We start from the raw sequence: 19,201 nt of genomic DNA, 5'->3' as shown, positions 1-19,201 counted from the left end.
TAGAAAATCCTTAAAATCCACAACAACGTTATTGGAACTAATAAATGAATTCAGCAAAGTGGAAGGAACAAGATCAACACCCCCAAATCAGTATGTTTCTGTACATTACTCATGAACAATCTGAAGAAGAAATCAAGAAAAAAAATTCTATTTACAATAGCAACTAAAAGAATCAAATACCTAGGAGTCAATCTAACCAAGGATGTAAAGGTTGTATACACAGAAACTATAAGACATTGATCAAAGAAACCAAACAAGATCCAAATAAACGGAAAGACATTCCATGTTCATGGATAGGAAGACTATCATCAAGCTGTCACTTCTACTCAAAGGACATACAGATTCAATGCAATCCCAATCAAAATCCCAACAGCTTTCTTTACAGAAATGGAAAAGTCGATCATCAAAGTGATGAAGAAGGATGCTTCTACTGTGATGGTTATTCTAGCCTGAACTTTGTTTTTGGTTATTTCTAAACTAGACTCACCCCTGTGTACACTCACTCTTATGTGGTAACCACTCCACCCTCCCCTGCTTGAGTCCATAAAAAAATCTGCTCCCCTTGTTCAGAGAAAGCAGATTTGAGACCCCAGATTCCCGTCTTTCTGCCAGTGTTAAAAAACCTGCTTGCTCCTACAGAAGGAAAAAGGAAAACAAGAACAATGTTGGAGGACTCATAATTCCCAATCTTAAGACTTATTAGATGGAAGAAATACCATTGTTGTGGAGGCAGTGACCCATGGATGTTCTGGGGTTTGGGGGAGGGAAAAACAAGTGTAATGGGACATTTTCAGGACTTGGGAATCACCTAAATGACATTACAATGACAGATACAGGCCATTACATATCTGGCCATAACCAACAGAGTCAAATGGGAGAGAGTGTAAACTACAATGTAAACTATAATCCATGCTTAATGGCAATGCTCCAAAATGTGTTCATCAATTGCAATGAATGCACCACGCTAATGAAGGATGTTAATGGGGGCAAATATGGGAGGTGGTGGGAGCAGGGCATATGGGAATCCCATATATATTCTCTGTAACATTTATGTAATTGAAGTATCTTTTAAAAAACAAAAAAAGAGGGGGAAAAAATTTATGACAAAGCCACAGTGATCAAAACAGAATGGTATGGGCACAAGGACAGACACTTAGGTAAATGGAATTGAATTAAGAGTTCAGAACTCAACCCTTACATTTACAGCCAAGTCCACTCAATGGGGAAAAAAACAGTCTCTTCAACCAATGGTGCTGGGACGACTGGATGTCCATATGCAAAGGAATGAAGGTGCCCCTACCTCACACCATACACCCAATCAAAATGGACCACAGACCTGAATATAAGAATCAGACCTACACATCTCCTAGAAGAAAACATGAGGAAGCATCTTCAGGACCTTGTGTTAAGACAAAGGTTTCTTAGACTTTATACCGAAAGCACAAACAACAAAGGAAAGAATTAGATAAATGGAACCTCATAAAAAAAAAAAAAACTTGTACATCAAAGGACTTTACACTGAAAGTAAAAAAAAAAAAACCCACCTATTCAACGGAAAAAAAATATTTGGAAACCACATATGCGATAAGGACTTGGTGTCTATGTTACATACAGATCATACAACTCAACAATAAAAAGGCAAACTCATTTTAAAAATGGACAACAGACTTGAATAAACATTTCTCCAAAAACATACAAATGGCCAAACTGTACAGGAAAAGATATTACATATTTCTACAATGAGCTACCACTTCACACGCATTAGAATGGCTACTATTTTAAAAAATACAAAATCACAAGTTTTGGAGAGGTTGTGGAGAAATAGGAACATTCATTTACCATCAGTGGGAATATAAAATGGTGCAGCCACTGTGGAAGATAGTTAGGTGGTTCCTCAGAAAGTTAAATATAGAATTATCATGACCCAGCAATCCCTCTTCCAGGCTTATACCCAAAATAGGTGAAAGCAGGAACCTGAACAGTTGCCACTGATGTTTACAGTATTCTATTGTATGTATATACTATATTTTGTTTATCCATTCATCAGCTGATGGACACCTGAAATGCTTCCATCTTTTGGCAATTGTGAATAATGCTACCATGAACATAGTGTACAAATATTTTTCAACTGTAAAAAGGAATGAAGTTCTGATTCATGCAGCAACATGGATGAAACTTGAAGACATACTGAGTGAAATAAGTGCAAATGATGTATGACACCTCATGATCTGAAATAATTAGAATAAGCAAACTCATAGAGTCAGAATCTAAAATACAGGTTACCAAGGGACAGGGTGGGGGTAAAGAATGAGGAGTTAAAAAACTGCACATTTTCTATTTCAGTAATGCATGGTGGTGATGATAGCACAACACTGTGAATAAAATTAACAGCATTATACATGTGAACGTGGTTAAAATGGGAAATTTTAGGTTGTAAATATGTTACTGGGCTAGAAGTTAAAAAAAATAATTGTACAAAACAAAGTGAACCCTATTGTAAATGAAAGAATATAGTTAATAGTACAATTATAAAAGTATTCTTTCATGAACTGTAACAAACGTACTGCACTAACGCAAGGTGTTAATAGTAGGGCATTATATGGGAACTCTGTATTTTATGCATGATTTTAAAATAGGAAAAAAAACAAATAAAAAGATAAGGAAATAATGAACAAATTTTTGCCAATAAATTCAACCACTTGGATGATATAGATAAATTCACTGAAAGATACAATTATCCAAATTGATCTATGAAGAAATATAAAACCTAAGTAGTTCTAATCTTTATCATTTAAAGAAACTGAATTTGTAATTAAAAACCTTCCCATAAATACTACTCAGGCCCAGCTGGCTTCACTAGTGAATTCTATCCAACATCTGGGAAGGAAGTAGTATCAATCCTAAGCAAACATTTTCAGGAAACAGAAGAGAAGGGAAATCCTCTTACAACATTTTATAATTCCAGCATTAACCTGATAACAAAACCATACTTCAAGAAAACTATAGAATATAATTCATAAACATAGACACAAAAATCCCTAGGAAAAATATCAGCAAGTTACTGCAGCTATATATTAAAATGATAATCATGAAAAAAATAGTGCATTCTGGGAATGCAAGATTAGATAAATTTAACAAAATATGTCCAAGACCTGTTTGGGAAACCCACAAAATTTTGCTTAGAGAAAGTAAAGAATATCTAAATAAATGGAGAGATATGCCATGTTAATGGTTTGGAAGACTTGATATTGTAAAGATAATCATCCTCTCCAAATTCATCTACAGAGTCACTGCAATTCATATCGAAATCCCAGCAGGCTTTCTGTAGAAATCGATAAGATGATTTTATGGTTAAGTGATTTTCTACTAAGATGCCAAGTAACTCAATGGGAAAAGAATATTTTCAACAATTGGTATTAGAACTGGCTAGCCATAAGGAGGGGGAAAAAAAGGAACCGCAACCCTTATGGCCCATGTAGCAAGCTGACCCACGCAGAGTGCTGGCCCAAACAGAGTACTACTGCCCCACACAGGAGCGCTGGCCCACATGGAGAGCTGACCCACATGGAGAGCTGGTGCAGCAGGATGACGCAATAAGAAGAGACACAGAGAAGAGATAGTAAGAAACATAGCAGATCAGGGAGCTAAGGTGGCGCAAGACAGTGATCGCCTCTCTCCTTCTCTGGAAGGTCCCAGAATCAGTTCCTGGAGCTACCTAATGAGAATACAAGCAGACACAGAAGAACACATAGGGAGTGGGTACAGAGAGCAGACAACAGAGGGGGGAATAAATAAATAAATCCTTAAAAAAAAAAAGACATTTTGAAGACAAGGAAAGGCAAGCTACATCCTAGGAGAAATATCTGTAATACAAATACTGACAAAGGCCTTGTACCCAGAATATATAAAGAACACATAGAGGAAAGCAGCTGTGGCTCAACTGATAGAGCGTCAGTCTACCATATAGGAGGTCTAGGGTTTGAACCCAGGGCCTCCTGGCCCACGTGGTGAGCTGGCCCATGCACAGTGCTGCCACACACAAGGAGTGCCATTCCACACAGGGGTGTCCCCCGCGTAGGGGAGCCCCACACACAAGGAGTGCGCCCAGCAAGGAGAGCTGCCCCGCGCGAAAAAAGCGCAGCATGTCCAGGAGTGGCGACACATACATGGAGAGCTGACACTGCAAGATGACACAACAAAAAGAGACACAGATTCCCGGGGCTGCCGAGAATGCAAGCCAACACAGAAGAACACACAGTGAATGGAAGCAGACAATGGCAGGGGGGAGAGAAATAAACAAAAAAATCTTTAAAAAAAAAAGAACATATAACTCAGTATGATAAACAATCCCAACTTTTTTTAAACGGGCAAAAGATTTGAACAGGCATTTCATGTAAGGCGATGTACAATTAGCAAAACCTGAATACATGTTGCATTCATGTTCAAAGATGCTGAACATCACTAACCATCAGGGAAATGAAATTAAAATCATAACGAGATACCAGGACACACCCCAGAATGGTTAAAATTAAAAAGACTGAAGGCTGGCAAGGATGTGTATCAACTGGTACTATCAGACATTGAAACATAAAATGGCACTCTGGAAACAGTTTGCCAGTTTCTTGTGAACGTAAGCAAACATTTATCACATGCCCCAACACTTGTACTGTAAGAATTTACCCAAAAATGAATGCCTATGTTCACACAAAGACATTTTTTACACAAATGTTTTTAACAGCTTTGTGCATAGTAACTAAAAGCTGGAAAGAACCCAGGCATCTGCGCTGTCACCAAAAGGTGACTGGATAAGCAAATTGTGGTGAACTCAGCAACGAAAACGAACAAACCCAACATGGATGAATCCCAAAACGTCATTAAGTAAAAGAGGCCACATACAAAAGTTAACACCATTCATAGGAGATTCAAAGAGGCAAACCTGTTCTCCAGCGACAAGAGGCAGATACCATGGCTGCTTGGAGAAAAGGGTAGGGAAGACTGAAACTTGGGGATGGTGGATGCATGGTGTTCAACTACACACTTGAACGGGTAAACTTTATCATATTTAAGTTGTACCTAAAAGAGAGGATTTTTTAAAGAAAACAGCACAAACAAGATGGGAGCGAGTCGCTCCAAGGCAAGCTACTGAGCGCTCTGCCACGCTGGCTGCGTGCAGTTACACACACCCCTACCTGCACCAACAGCAAGCACGTCGACTCCTCGCCTGCCTGCGGCAACCTCCTTCCCCGGCACTTCCACGTGGTGGGGCACGCCCTGCAATCCTCCAAGTCCAGCGGAGCCTCCTGGGCAGTCCTTGCTCTCTGCCCTGGCATGCCTTGATGTGAAAATAGGTACACATGCACTCACTCACTTGTGCCAAAAGATAAGGCTGGCTGTCTGCTTCCCACAAACTGGGGCAGCCCTTCTGGAGACGCAACTCCGACCACATTAAGGTCAGGTCCAACGACTACACCTTCTGACCTACTTTTTCTCTCCTGGGAATCTATTTCAGCAAATATGGTCCCTCCCTTTTCCCCAAAGGAAAGAACTTGTGTTAACAAAGCTAATCACTGCACCCTTAATTAGGAGAGTGAAAAACTGGAAACAACCTAAATGTGCAGTGTTAAGAGAATCCCAGTAGCAAACTGGGATGTTCTCTCCGAGGTGATGCTGATGTGAAAATGTAGACCCCACGCCCGTGAGGACACTGCTCACAAGCACGTGCAAGTGTGAGTGACGGGACGGCAGGGACGGAAGCATGACAGGGTAATAAACAGAGTTGGGGATGCCTGGCTTAACCCTGAAATTTCCATGCCATTAAGTTTTTTAAACATTTGAGGAGAAAAAATGAACCCCATCTTCTCAGCAGTGAAAATGAAAATACAATGTACACATTACTAAAATACTACACTTTTCCCTTTTGACTACACTGATTACCAGGAGACCACAGAGCAACCATCAGCGTCAGGGCTGGCAGCCGGGCCTCGGGGTCGCGGAGCACAGCTCAAATGAGGGCAATTCTCCGTTAGCACGAGTGGTTCTGGCACAAGAGCCCACCGCGGAGGTGGCGCGAGGTGGCGAATTTCCTCTCCACGGAGGACTCAATCAAAGCCCAGAGGGACGGCACAGTCAGCGGGGATGGGAGGGGAACCGGCACCCAGCATTCCTTCTCTCTAGAATGGGTAAGCACGTGTCCTTCTGCCGAGACAGTCCCAGCCTGAGCTTTTACTCAAGTCTCTCCATTTGGACTACAAGTTCAGCACTCACCATACCCATGGAAGGCATGTGACTTGGAAGGAATGGGCCTCAAGCCAGGCTGAAGCCATGGCCCTTTTCTCACTGAGAACAGGCCCAAGACAGTCCATTAGGGAAGCAGGTGTAGCTCAGTGGTTGAGCGCCTGCTTCCCATGTAAGAGGTCCATAGGTTTGACCCCCAGTGCCTCTTTAAAAATGATGGTCTGTCAGTCTCAGGGGCTAATTCTCATGTTTTACAAGTAGGGAAGCTGTAACTCAGACCTCCTTAAGTCACTGAGAAAGCCCAAGGCAAGGCAGAGCTTTGCTTAAAAAGGGGGGAGGGGAGGGCAGAGGAGGGGAGGGAAAAAGACAGAAAGACATCGACAGGTGAAAACAAACCCAAACAGTGAAGGACAAACAAAATGTGGTGTCCACATACAATGGACTATTGCTTAGCCATAAAAAGGAATCCAGTTCTGAGATATGTGACAAGGTGGATAAACCTTGAAAACACTTAAGCTGCATGAAAGAGTCAGAAACAAAAGTCAAATAGTGTGTGATTCAACATATGTGAAATATCTAGAAAAAGAATCTAGAGACAGAAAGTAGATTAGACATGCCGATATTCAAAGCGGCATTACTCACAGCTGCCAAAAACTGGAAGCAATCCAAGTGTCCTTCAACCGATGAATGTGGTACTTACATACAAACAAAAGGTGGTCTATGCATGCACTGGAATATGATTCAGCTCTAAAAAGGAATGAAGTCCTGATATATGCGACAACACAGATAAACCGTGAAGGCATTATGCTGTGTGAAATAAGCCAGACACAAAAGGACAAATACTGTATGATCTCACTGATTTGAAACAAATGAGAATTAGCAAGCTCACAGTACCAGAATTTAAACTATAGGTTTACCAGGGGATGGGAATGGAGGTTAAGGGTTAAAATGTGGGGGAGGGGGGGGGAGTAGACTTGGCCCAATGGATAAGGCTTCCATCTACGACACGGGAGGTCGGCGGTTCAAACCCTGGGCCTCCTTGACCCGTGTGGAGCTGGCCCATGCGCAGTGCTGATGCGCACAAGGAGTGCCCTGCCACGCAGGGGTGTCCCCCTCGTACGGGAGCCCCACATGCAAGGAGTGCGCCCGGTAAGGAGAGCCACCCAGCGTGAAAGAAAATTCAGCCTGCCCAAGAATGGCACCGTACACACGGAGAGCTGACACAGCAAGATGACGCAACAAAAAGAAACACAGATTCCTGTGCCACTGACAACAATAGAAGCAGACAAAGAACACATAGCAAATGGACACAGAGAACAGACAACTGGGGCGAGGGGAGGGGAGAGAAATAAATAAAATAAATCTTTAAAAAAAAATGTGGGGGGTGGGATTCTTATTTGAAATAATGGAAAATAATCCAGTGAAATAATGGAAATGTTTTGGTAATGGATGATGGGGATGGTAACACAACACTGTGACTATAATTAAAAGCACTGAGATATATATCTAAACGTGGTTAAATAGAAAAATCCATGGAACTACGCTACACAGGGTACCCCGAGTTAAACCATGAACAGCAGTTAACAGTGCAATCATAAAATGTGCTTTCACCCATTTTAACAAATGTTCCACACACCAATGCAAGGTGTTAATCATAGGGCAGTATATGAGAATCCTGTAGTTTGTGCACAACTGTTCTCTAATAAAGAATCGTAATAAAAGAAAATAAAATTTAAGAAGAAAGTAAATTAGAGGTCACTAGAGGCTTGGGGAAGAAGAAATAGGGAGCTACTGCAGAACGGGCATAAAGCTTCATCTGAAGTAATGAACAAGTCCTGGTAAACGGATGGTGGCGATGGCGGCAGAACATTTTGAATGTAATTAATGCCAGTGAATTATGCACTTAAAATGGTTAAAGCACCAAATTTTACGTCATATATATGTACCACAATAAGAAGAAAACACCCTAAGCAGGGGACTCTGGTTTCTGTAACACAGGCTTGTCCTCTGCACGCAGCGGTCTCAGCTTCGCTTCTGCTCCGCCTCTGAAGCTCCCAGCAAGGACTTTTTGCAGACCTTCGCAGAGAGCCTGGCATCAGCACAGGAGGCTCAGATCCCTCTGGTCCAGGGGGACGTGAACAAAGCAAAGGGTGCCCCCCAGCCCTCCAGGAGCATCGCTCACCTGCAGGTCAGAGGGAGGGTCCGCAGTATAGACGGGCCTGACACAGCCAAAAGATGATTTTTTTTCCCAACAAGGTAAAAAGTGCCCAAAATGCTTGTTTGGGAGTGGTGGGGGGAGATGTGGCTCAAGCAGTTGAGCTCCAGCCTCTCAAATAGGAGGCCCCAGGTTCAGTTAACAGTACCTCCTAAAGAGGACAAACGAACAACAACAGACAGTGAGCAAAACAACAAGCAAGAACAAAAACAAGCAGGGAGTAGATGTGGCTCAAGTGGTTGAACTTCCACCTCCCACATGGGAGGTCCCAAGTTCGGTCTCTACTGCCTCCTAGAGGGAGGGGGGGGAAAAAAAGCACCAAAAAAACAACAAGCACAAACAATGAGCAAAACAGACAAAGGAGCCACCTGGGGGAGGGGGGAATGCTTGGTGGGTTTCCCCTATTATCTTTGCAATACGGACCCCAAAAAACCCAAGTCCACCCACAGCCATGCTGTGGACCTCGAGGTTCAAAATGGGACGCAAGCACTGGCAGCAGCTGTGTCTGCTGGCCCAAGTGTGTTCACAGACCCTGAGAAATCTCAGCTCCGAAGTCAGAGGGAGAAAGTTTTAAAGCTGTGTTGAAGAGTCATCAGACAAGATTTATTAGGAAAGTAATTCTAACAGGAGCAAATGGCTGAATAAAACCTTGTGTCACTCCAACACCTAGAATAACCAGTAAAGAAACAGCAGGCCTGCCTCTGCGAGTGTTGGCACCCCAGCCACCCACGGCCTCCAGCACCCGGCTGAGTTCATCCCCACCAGCAGGCCTCCTGCTCCACTTAGCTCACTGTTAATTCATCAAAATCAAAGCAAACACCAAAAAACACACTCCTTCAAAATACTCTAGAGGGGCACAAGGGCAGACACACGGGCCCCTGTGGTCAACCCGTGGGGTGAGGTCGGCCTCACTCCTCCGGCCGGCTGCACTCTGACGAGGGGGCCACGTCCGCCGGGTGGGGAAGGGGCGTCCCTTCGACGGTGCTGGAGAACGGACAGCAGGGCAAAGAGCAAGGTGGCGCTCCGTCACGCCACATGCAAACATTAACCCAGAAGTCGGGGGAAGCACCTGCAGGGCCCGGTGCTGGCAGTGGTTCCTAAGACTTTACACCAAATGCACAAGCGGCAAAAATAAAAATAAAGGGAACTTCATCGAAATTTAAAACTTTCGTACAAAGGACTTTATAAAGAAAGCAAAAAGGCAACCTACAGAATGAGAGGAAATACTTGGAAGCCATATCATCCGATAAGGTTACGTATGGTTACTCAGAATATAAAAAGAACTCCTACAACTCGACAATAAAAAGACAAACAGCCCAATTTAAAAATGGGCAAAAGATTTGAATACACCATTTCCCAATAAAGATACACAAATGGCCATTTAATACATGAAAAGATATATTACTCTATCATTAATACAAGGTCATTATTCATCCATCAGAGAAATGAAAATCAAAATTACAAGGAGTTACCATATCACACCCACAAAAATGGCTACTACTAAAAAAACAGAGGGAGCAGACGCAGCTCAGAGGCTTAGTCTTGCGCTTCACATGTATGAGGCCCCAGATTCAATCCCCAACTGCTCCTTAAAAAAAATTAAATTTTTTTAAAAAAACAGAAAATAAGTGACGGAAAAGATATGGAGAAATAGGAACCCTTTTACATTGTTGGCGGGAATGTAAAATAAAGTGGCCACTGTGGAAAACAGTTCAGCATTCTTCAGTAGTACAAAATTACCTTATGACCGACCCTGCAATCCCACTTCTAGGTAGATACCCAAAAGAAGTGAAGGCAGGGAGTCAGTGTTTACTTGGTACAAACTGTTTCTCTTTGGAGCAACAGAAAAGTTTAGGCAATGGATGATGGTGACAAAGGCATGACTTTGTGAATATAATTAATACCACTGAACTGTGTATTTGAAAGAGGATAAAAAGGGAAATTTTAGGGTGCATGTACGTTAGCACACACACACAAACCCACAGAACTGTACAACACAAGTGTGGACCCTCATGCAAACAGTGGGCTGGAGTCGAGAAATGAGCTCTAATAATACCACCTCCTCCACCATAGCGACGATGCCACACGGATGCAGAACACTGACGACGGGGAAAACTGCCACGGCAGACGGCCAGGCCCTCAGCTTCAGCAGCAGGGGATGGCCAGAGCAGGGCGAGGCAAGCACGGCCAGGGCCGGGGTCAGCAGGGTGCCCAAGTGCCGGCTGTGCCCTCACCCAGGTGGGCCTCCGCCATACACCTGGCCAGGTGGGAATGGGGGACGTCCACCGTACACTTGGCTGAGTGGCACGGAGGGGTCTCCACCATACACCTGGCCAGGTGGGAATGGGGGACCTCCACCCTACACTTGGCTGAGTGGCACGGAGGGGTGTCCACCATACACTTGGCCGGGTGGGCTTGGGGGGCCTCCGCCATACACCTGGCTGGGGGGCATTGGGGTCCAGAAGGCTGCCCCCACGGGGGAGCAAGGCAGGCCTGGGGCGGCGCCACGCTGCTAGGGAAAGGCCCAGGGTGAAAGGTCACCCTACCTGCCGTGATGGAAACCCCCAGTTCAGAGGCGGTCACGGGAGGCGGTGCCCCAAGATGAAGGTGAGCGTCTCTGGTGCTCACATTCCAGCCCGAATGGGAGACACCAGGACCACAGGGGAAGCAGAGGGCAGCGTCGTGGCCACACACGGCCCTGTGATGACCCTGCCATCTCCAGCCTCTGGAAGGTGAGTCCTGCTGACCCGCCCTCACCTGCACCAAGCCCCTGCCCCATCCCCGCTGCCCCACCGGACCCCCACCCCTTGCACACACCAAGTCCACTTGCGACAGCGGCTCTCTTCCGGCAGCCTTCTCCCCACAGCTCACATGCCACCCCTTTGGAAGCCTCCCCACCCACCCAGCCGCAGAGCGTCTCCCCTCCTACTCTGGCCCATGAGCCCAGCAATGCCCTGGGACGGACTTGGGGACCGCTACAATGGGAGGCCTTCCCCGCCCCGTCCAGACCAGCAAGCCCCCAGGGCCCCCGTCAGATGCACCAGGCATCTCCTGGGCAGGGGCAAGGGCAGGGGGCGCGGGCAGGCAGGCGGCTGGGCATCAGCCTCAGGCCGTCCAGTGCCCTGGCCTTGCCGGGCACTCAGGGGTCTGTTTTGGAACTGAGTTGCGCAGTTCCGAGGGCAGAAGCTACGATCCGCGGTGGACACAGCCGCTCTCCTCCACTCACCCAGAAGACGATGTTGTAGCTGAAGAGGAGGTACTTGTACCAGCAGCTGACCTCGGCGCTGGAGTACCTGTAGTAGTGCATCTTCTGAGGAGCAGGAGCTGCAGATAGATGGGAGGGTGAGACGGCAGGTGCAGTTTAAAACCTCCCCCAAACCTGCTTCCCACGCAGACTCAAGAAACATCCAAATGTCCGCCTCACATCCTGTTAGTCTGTAACAGTACAAGCCTCAGGTTTACCAGCAGAGCTATAAATTACAAACCCCAGGTCATGTCAACTTCCCCAAACATCAAAGGAATGCAACCAGGATTTTTAAAATAATGGATAATGACTTTTTTAAAGTATCTTCTAAATACCAGGAATTCTTTTTGGAACCTTCCCAAACTTTATCTCACAACCTCTCAATTGGGTACTGATTTCGCCACTTCACAGCTGTTTAAAGGTCATGTGGCTTGGCCAAGGGCAGAGCCAGGCCCTAAAGGAAGGACACGAGAGCAAGAGAGCTCCCTGGAGCAGGAGATCAGACCCAGGCAACCACAGAAACCTCAAGTTGGGAGAAGAGATAAAACCGCCAGGTGTGGGCAGCCTCAGCTGTGGCCAGTAAGCAAAGCCAGGAGCCAAGGCTCCACCTCTGTGCCTCTCACTTCTTCTGGGAAGGCTGGGCACCGTGGCCCAGGAGAACACATGGTTGGAGACACCCTGATTTTTTAATTCCAGCCTCCAAAACCGTGGAACCATGAATTCCTGTTGTCGAAGCCAACCAGTGTGCGGTACGTCCCAGCAGCCGTGGCAGACGGAGACCTAGCGCCAAGCCGGTGCCAGAGGAGCTGGCCTGCAAGACACCACCCAAACCACGCCCATCGGCCACAGCACCTGGTCACTAGACACCAGGAATAGCCAGGTCCACACCGAAGAAGGATGGGCAGCACCTACCGTCCACGACACAGAGGCCCCACTTGGGCATGGGCATTTTCCCACCACTGCCTGACCCAGGATAACCCCGGGAGCAGCTGGGGTGAGGATGCCGGGCCCCCAACCCACAGACGGGAAAACATTTCAGCTTTCTTCAGGCCCGTCGCTGTCCGCCCCAGCGGAGGAGAAGGGCTCGCCGGACCCTGGCAGTGGGGGGAGCCCAGAGCCACCGGCAAGCGGGTGGAGCCCGTGAGCTCAGGGCTCTCCCCCACTGCAGACTGTAAGTGGAAGGAGGGGACCCGAAGCTTGTTTGGGCTGGAGGTCTGATTGGGGGGCTTCAGAAACTCGAGGGGAAGAAGGGGTTAGAAGAGTGCTTACAAGCCGCCCACTGGAACCAGAACACAAGTGCCCAAAATTCAGAGACTGTGCCGGAGTGACCGGACCGTATCTGCTAAACCCATCACAGCAGGGGAAGGCAGCACTGCCGTCATCAAGGGACACCAAGACCACCTACATAAATCACACACACACCTAAGAACCTCAGGTTCCTAAAGTCAGCTGATAACCTTTTCACAAATAGTAATTACCACCCCAGCAGGGACCCACTCCAAAACCATCCTGCGTGCACAGAAAACAATCATCAGCCAAATTTAATTGCAAGTCAAAGGAGCTCAACTTCAAGAACTCATAAAAACAAAATAAAGCAAAAAGGAGGTGTGTTTGCCAAACATTAACTGGTCATAACAAGGGGGAAAGGCAATTATTTTAACAGCGCTGAGGTAGCCGGTTAGCAATCTGACAGGCACTAAATAACAAGCCAAAATGAACTCTGAATATTTAAAGGGCACTCACGCAGGCACGCACAAGAGAGAATAACAGGATATTTCAGAACCACATTACTCTCCTTTACTCTTGAGGAAACAGGAAAAAACAACCCAAAGTAAAAGTACCAATACAGAACAGATCAAGATTTCAAATTCCCATACAAGTGAAAATAACATATTAGAAAATAAAAAAGAAAGCACAAATGGTAACTTTTCTGCAGTGGTACCAATTCTGACAAAGGGTAAATACCTGTTCATATGGATTAATAAAACAAGACTCTGGTTTTAGGCAAATGGACAAAGGTTAGGAACAATATGCAGAAAAGGACAACAAAGGTAACATACGAGAAAATATTCAACTCTACTGGAAATGAAGATTAGAGACAACCCTCTCCGTGAGTTGACACAACCACCCCCTGTTGCTGGCAGGCCCACGCCGCCCCCATGCTCACACTGGAGGCTGCCACAGCAGCGTGATCCATTACCACTGTTTGGAAAACAGTAGCTACAGACTGTCAAAACCACGACACGGTCATACCCTTAACCCAATTAACTCATGACCAAGACCTTGCCTCAAGAAAATAAACCAAGAGAAAATGTGTTAAGTAGAAACTCTGAGCACTATGGTCTGCAATTATTGACAATTTGTAAGCACGTGGCTAAAGGCCAAAATGGTAACCTCATGAAAATGGCTGTGTGGGGCAGCGGCCCTGCATGGTTTCCTAAAAAGGCTCACGCTGCCACGTCCACCACGACCACCTGTCTATGACTCTCTACACCCATGGGGCTCCAGTTGGGGAGCGCCCACCAGAGAGGCCGGCCCGCCGTCACTGCAGAGGGCTCCTCTCCCAGGGGGCTGCATGGCCCGTTAGACCTCTTTTTCTTTTCAATTAATTTGCACATGCTCAACTGTAAAATAGTTAAGTAATCCGGAAGTGTGAAGAGGAAAATGGCAATGAGAAACCACTGCACGCAGTAAGAAATACACTAAACTCCACCTAATGCGGGCACACTTAATGCAAGTTCCATGAAATAGTACTCTGCTTTTTGCAAGCCACACACTCTTCTCTTGTTGATGTTCTAATTCTTAGCAAGATTATACCTGCTCATAATTGAAGAGTCAACTCCTGCAAAAGGCTGCGTTGAGAAAAACAGCCCACCCCACCAGGCCAAGCCTTCCCCATGGGGACAGCCAACTCATAGCAAGCCTGAGGTCAAATTCCCCAGGAACCTCTCTACCATACATGCTTTTACTACTACAGCTTTAGGATTCACCTATTCATTGCTCACACTGAAAGACAAGACTTGAACTCACTTTCCGCCTGTGAATCACTTCCCCTCACCCCACCCTCTACTGTTCATCAAGGATTGGTCAGATCACTTTTCAGAGTTTACAGGGTCGTGCTCATCCATGCCATTTGGAGTACACCATGATTACTGTTCTTTTCCTATACAGCAGCTTTTTGTTTTCTCTAGAGTCAGTAATTATATATGTGCTTAATTTTCCATGAACTTAGCAACAGTTCAACCTCAAATTCAGTGCCAGTTGTCTAAATCTCTCAATAACTTCATTCACATCTGATGTTCTATATCTGCTTCCAGAAGCACTCTCTCCTGGAGCCTTTTCTGAGCTGCTTCCGTCTGGACCCTGCTCACGGATCACTCTTCGCCAGGATCCCAGAAATTCCCTTTGCCACTCTTGAACCACAGCCTACAAGAGATGCGGTCCTTTCTCTCCTTCGTGGAGAAACCCTTCCAGGCAAGTTGTTCACATCTTCGATGTCAAAGGATTTGATTTCACCCTCACCCTTTTGTGAAAGTATGGCAGTGTGTAGATTTATAGGTTGGAATCAATGTCATTCAAGAATGTTGAAAGCATCCTCTACCATCCCCTACATTCCAGGGCACTGAGAAACTCAAATCCACTTCAATACCAGTTCTTTGTATTTCACCTGTTTCTTTCTCTCTGCAAACCTTTGGGACCTTCCCTTTCTCCCCAGTGTACTGAAATTCCAGGTTGTCATTTACTTGGCTGAACATCAGTTGCGCCTTTCCAATTTGGAAACCAGTATCTTCCTGTTCTGGGAAATTCTTTTCGTGATTTCCCCACCTGCATTTCACTCTGCTCTCTCTTCCTGCAACTCCTACTAATTGATAAGGAAACTGTGATGGACCCTCTAAATTTCTTACCCCTCCTGACCTATTTCCTATCTCTTCATGGTTTTTTTTTTGCTCTATTTTATAAAAGACTTCAAGTTTATCTTTCAATACTTTCAATATTTTCACTTCTGCCCTTTTTAAGGAAAATTTTAATACTTGCTTTCTAAATGTTCCTTTTTTAATAGTATCCTGTTCTTATTTCATCAATACAGTATTTCCCTTATCTTTCTGAGGAAATACCCAATTTTTTTTTTCAAAGTGTTCTCCCTGAATAGACTGTTCTTTCAAGTTGCTTTCTTGCATGTTCAGAACCTTCTTCAGGTATCTAATAACCTTGGTTGTCTGCCCATGATTCAGAGTAAATGACTGAAGAATTACTTGAAAGCTCTAATCCCTGGGCATGGTTTTTCCCTGCTGCATTTACGGCCGGCCATTGGGCTGGGTCCTCTGTTGGGAACTCCCTGACATCAGCTGCTTCAGTCCTTTCCTCTTAGGCTGACTGGGTTCCCCAGTGAGTTCTTTTAAACGTCTGCCTGGGGCTACCAGCCTGGCCACCATGTTCTAGGAGCCAAATGGGTAGAAGGACGGGAACCGGAAGGGGTCTAGGTATTTGCCCCTGGAGTCTCCCAGTCCCTTGGTTATTCCCTCTAAAGAAATAAATTTCCAACATCCAGCATCATGGAAGGAAGGAGACCCGGGACCTAACCATACCCACTGCTTGCAAACAATTCTTACATTCAGTCTCCACCCCTACTAATTCCAGTATTTAAACCGGGACACTTATCTATTCCTCATGCTCAATACTGCCCTTGCTGTTATTTTCTCCTCCCATTCTCCCTGTCCCTGTAGGTTGACTCCTGTTTTAAAAGACAACAACAACAACAAAAACCTTAACTTTACTGGGATTTTAGGAGAAAGTAAAATTAGGTGTCCGCATATGACAACATGGATGAACCCTGAGGACATTATGCTCAGTGAAATAAGCCAGACATAAAAGGACAAATATTGTATGGTCTCATTAATATGAACTAAATATGAAGAATAAACACACGGAGTTAAAAACTAGAGTATAGGTTACTAGGAGATAGGGCGAGGGCTGAAATGGGGTACTGATGCTGAATGCATGTGGAATTTTCAAGTAGCTTGACTGTAAAAGTGTGGAAATGGATAGAGTTGATGGTAACACATTACAGTGAGCATAACTAACACAGCTGGTTTATAAATGGGACTGCGGCTGCAAGGGGTAGTTTATGGAAATGAATGTCCATTGAAAGAAAGCTAGAGAATAGAGACTAAATAACAGAGCACCCAGAGGTGAACGAGTATGGTGGTTAACACAAATACCAAAATGTTCTTCTATGAATTAGAACAAATGTACATCACTATAACAAAGGTGGCAAGAATACAGTGATGCATGGGAAAAATACAATTGTGTAATTTATGGACTGTAGTTAACAGCAATATTTTGAAATATTCTTGCATCAATGCCAAAGAAGGTACTTTATCAACACTCAGGGTCAAAATAGGGGGCATGGGACTTTTTCTTTTGGACAAAAAACATTCAAGGATTTACTGGGGTGATGACTGCACAACTCTGAAGAAAGTAAGAGCCACGAGTATACACTTTGGATTGAATGTGCAAGGCACGGGACTATATAACACGGTCAATCCTGTGGTGGAAGATGGACGTGGCTAAGGGTACAAATATGAGAGTGCTCTTTCATGAAATAACAAATGTGCGACACTAACACTAGTGTTAATAATAGGGGCATATTGAAAAGTATACCAAATGTAAGCTATGGGCCATAGTTGTAATAGTCTGATGATGTTCTTTCATAATCTGTAATAAATATTCCACAACAATGCAAGGTGTTGGTGGAGGGGTGATTTATGGGAATTCTGCACATTATAAATGACTTTTATAAGCTCACAACTTCTCTAATAAATATATATTTAAAATTAGGTGCTCTCTCAATCCACCATTTTTACCCAGAAGACTCGAAGATTTCAAAATATTTTAGTTGCCACCTTTTGATTCAGCTAAGTTAAAAAATAGTGAGTATAACCCATTGCCACGTAAGAGAAAGGACAAATTCCAAATAAAGACTGGCTTTTAAATTGAAACTCTCGGGCTTACAGGAAAGTGCATGCCTCTCCCATTTCCACACAGGCTCGTCAAAACTGTGTCACCAGCTGGCACTTCCTCAAGAACCGACTGTCTGAGACTCCTCGGGCTAAAGCAGGGTCGGCGCCTGGTGGTCGCCACCTAAGGGAGTCGGACCCTCGCCCTCCAAGAGCGGGGCAGAACCCCTGCCCCACAGGCCTAGCGGGTGCCCTCCGTCTCCAGTCCTTTAGGCCATGTCTACTTTTAAATGGCAACCAGCTCCCAGGGTCTGGCATCTCACAGTACTGCTGGAGACTCTGGATTACCATATGAGAGCTCGTTGGAAATGCAGACCCTCTGTTCCTACCCCAGACCTGCATTTTAACAAGATCCTAAAATAATATTAAAGTTAGAGCAGCACTAAGACAGCAGTCTCTTTCCCAACAGAGACAGAAAACAGAAAGAGAAAGAAGGGCTGCAGGAAGCCAGCGGGCAGTGGAGAAGGTCAGCTGAGCGCGGGAAGGCCAGGCCCAGACCACAGTGCCTGACCACCTCTGGGGAGAGCTGTCCCCTGGAGGAAACGGCCTCCCAGCCCTTCTGCACTGCCCTTGGCTGGGGGCTGATGACTGCCAGATCTCAGACCTCATCCTGAGCTCCCCCCCACGAGGCTGCTCTACCTGGAGCCCCTGAGGCACCTGCATGGGAGGAGGTCCCCTTCTGGGCTCACCTGGAGCCCCTGAGGCACTTGCATGGGGGGGAGGTCCCCTTCTGGGCTCACTGTCACCTCCTCCAACGACTCCCCAAGGCACCTCCACCACCCCAGACTTGTGCACCATCTACTGGAGAGCTACCCTTGAGCCCACCCTCCCTAAACCCTACTCTCCCCCCAGGGCAGCGCTCATCATCTCACCTGCAAAGCCCGGAGGTCCTCTCTCTCTCCCTCTCCCACTCCACCCACCACCTCCTGGGCTGGAACCCCCAAGTCATCCTTGAGTCTCCCCTGTTTCTCCAGAGCCAGCCATTCCACAGGGTTCAGTCTTTCTCCTTGGCCTTCGAGGCTCCCACCCCAAGGGACCCCCAGGGAGTCACAGCCACGTGCCCAAGGGGGCTGGGGGCTCCACGGCACACCTTAGGCCCAGGGGAAGCCTGGGAGGGAGGGGGTGAACGTGGAAGGGGGATGGGCTCCAGCAGCAGGGAAGGGGTCACGGAGGCCCAGGGCAGGCGCAGCCCTGACAAAGGAGGGGCTCGGGGACACAAGCAGCTCCACTCTACCTGACTCACCGCAGAGTCAGCACCCACTTCCTCCCCTCCCGTCGCCCTTCCCAACCCCACACCCAGGGCCTGGGAAGCAGTCAGGAAGCAGTCACTCGGGGAAGGCAGCTCTGACTCCCTCACAAAGACTCCAGGATCAGCAAGCAGGCGTGGGGGCAGGGGGCTTGCCAGAGCTCAGATGGTCAGGCCCTGCAGCGCCCAGGCTCCCCGTGGGGCTCTGACCTGGGTAATTACGCAGAATGAGTTTCCACCACCAA

The 19,201-nt window shown here is 46.2% G+C and overlaps 1 protein-coding gene across 3 annotated transcripts in view; it reads right to left on the bottom strand.

Annotated features, from left to right (window-relative positions):
* Nucleotides 1–19,201, bottom strand: part of TSPAN14 (tetraspanin 14) — a 58,120-nt gene that overhangs the window by 27,432 nt on the left and 11,487 nt on the right. For all 3 annotated transcript variants that reach the window (XM_058299382.2, XM_058299383.2, XM_058299384.2), the window contains exon 2: nt 11,676–11,773. In XM_058299382.2, the coding sequence (XP_058155365.1) occupies nt 11,676–11,756 (81 nt within the window). In that variant the 5' untranslated portion in view covers nt 11,757–11,773. The remainder of the gene's footprint in view (nt 1–11,675; nt 11,774–19,201) is intronic.

Source organism: Dasypus novemcinctus, chromosome 6 (genome assembly GCF_030445035.2).
Source record: "Dasypus novemcinctus isolate mDasNov1 chromosome 6, mDasNov1.1.hap2, whole genome shotgun sequence".
NCBI classification, from domain to species: domain Eukaryota; kingdom Metazoa; phylum Chordata; class Mammalia; order Cingulata; family Dasypodidae; genus Dasypus; species Dasypus novemcinctus.
This window is presented reverse-complemented; position numbering and strand designations above follow the sequence as displayed.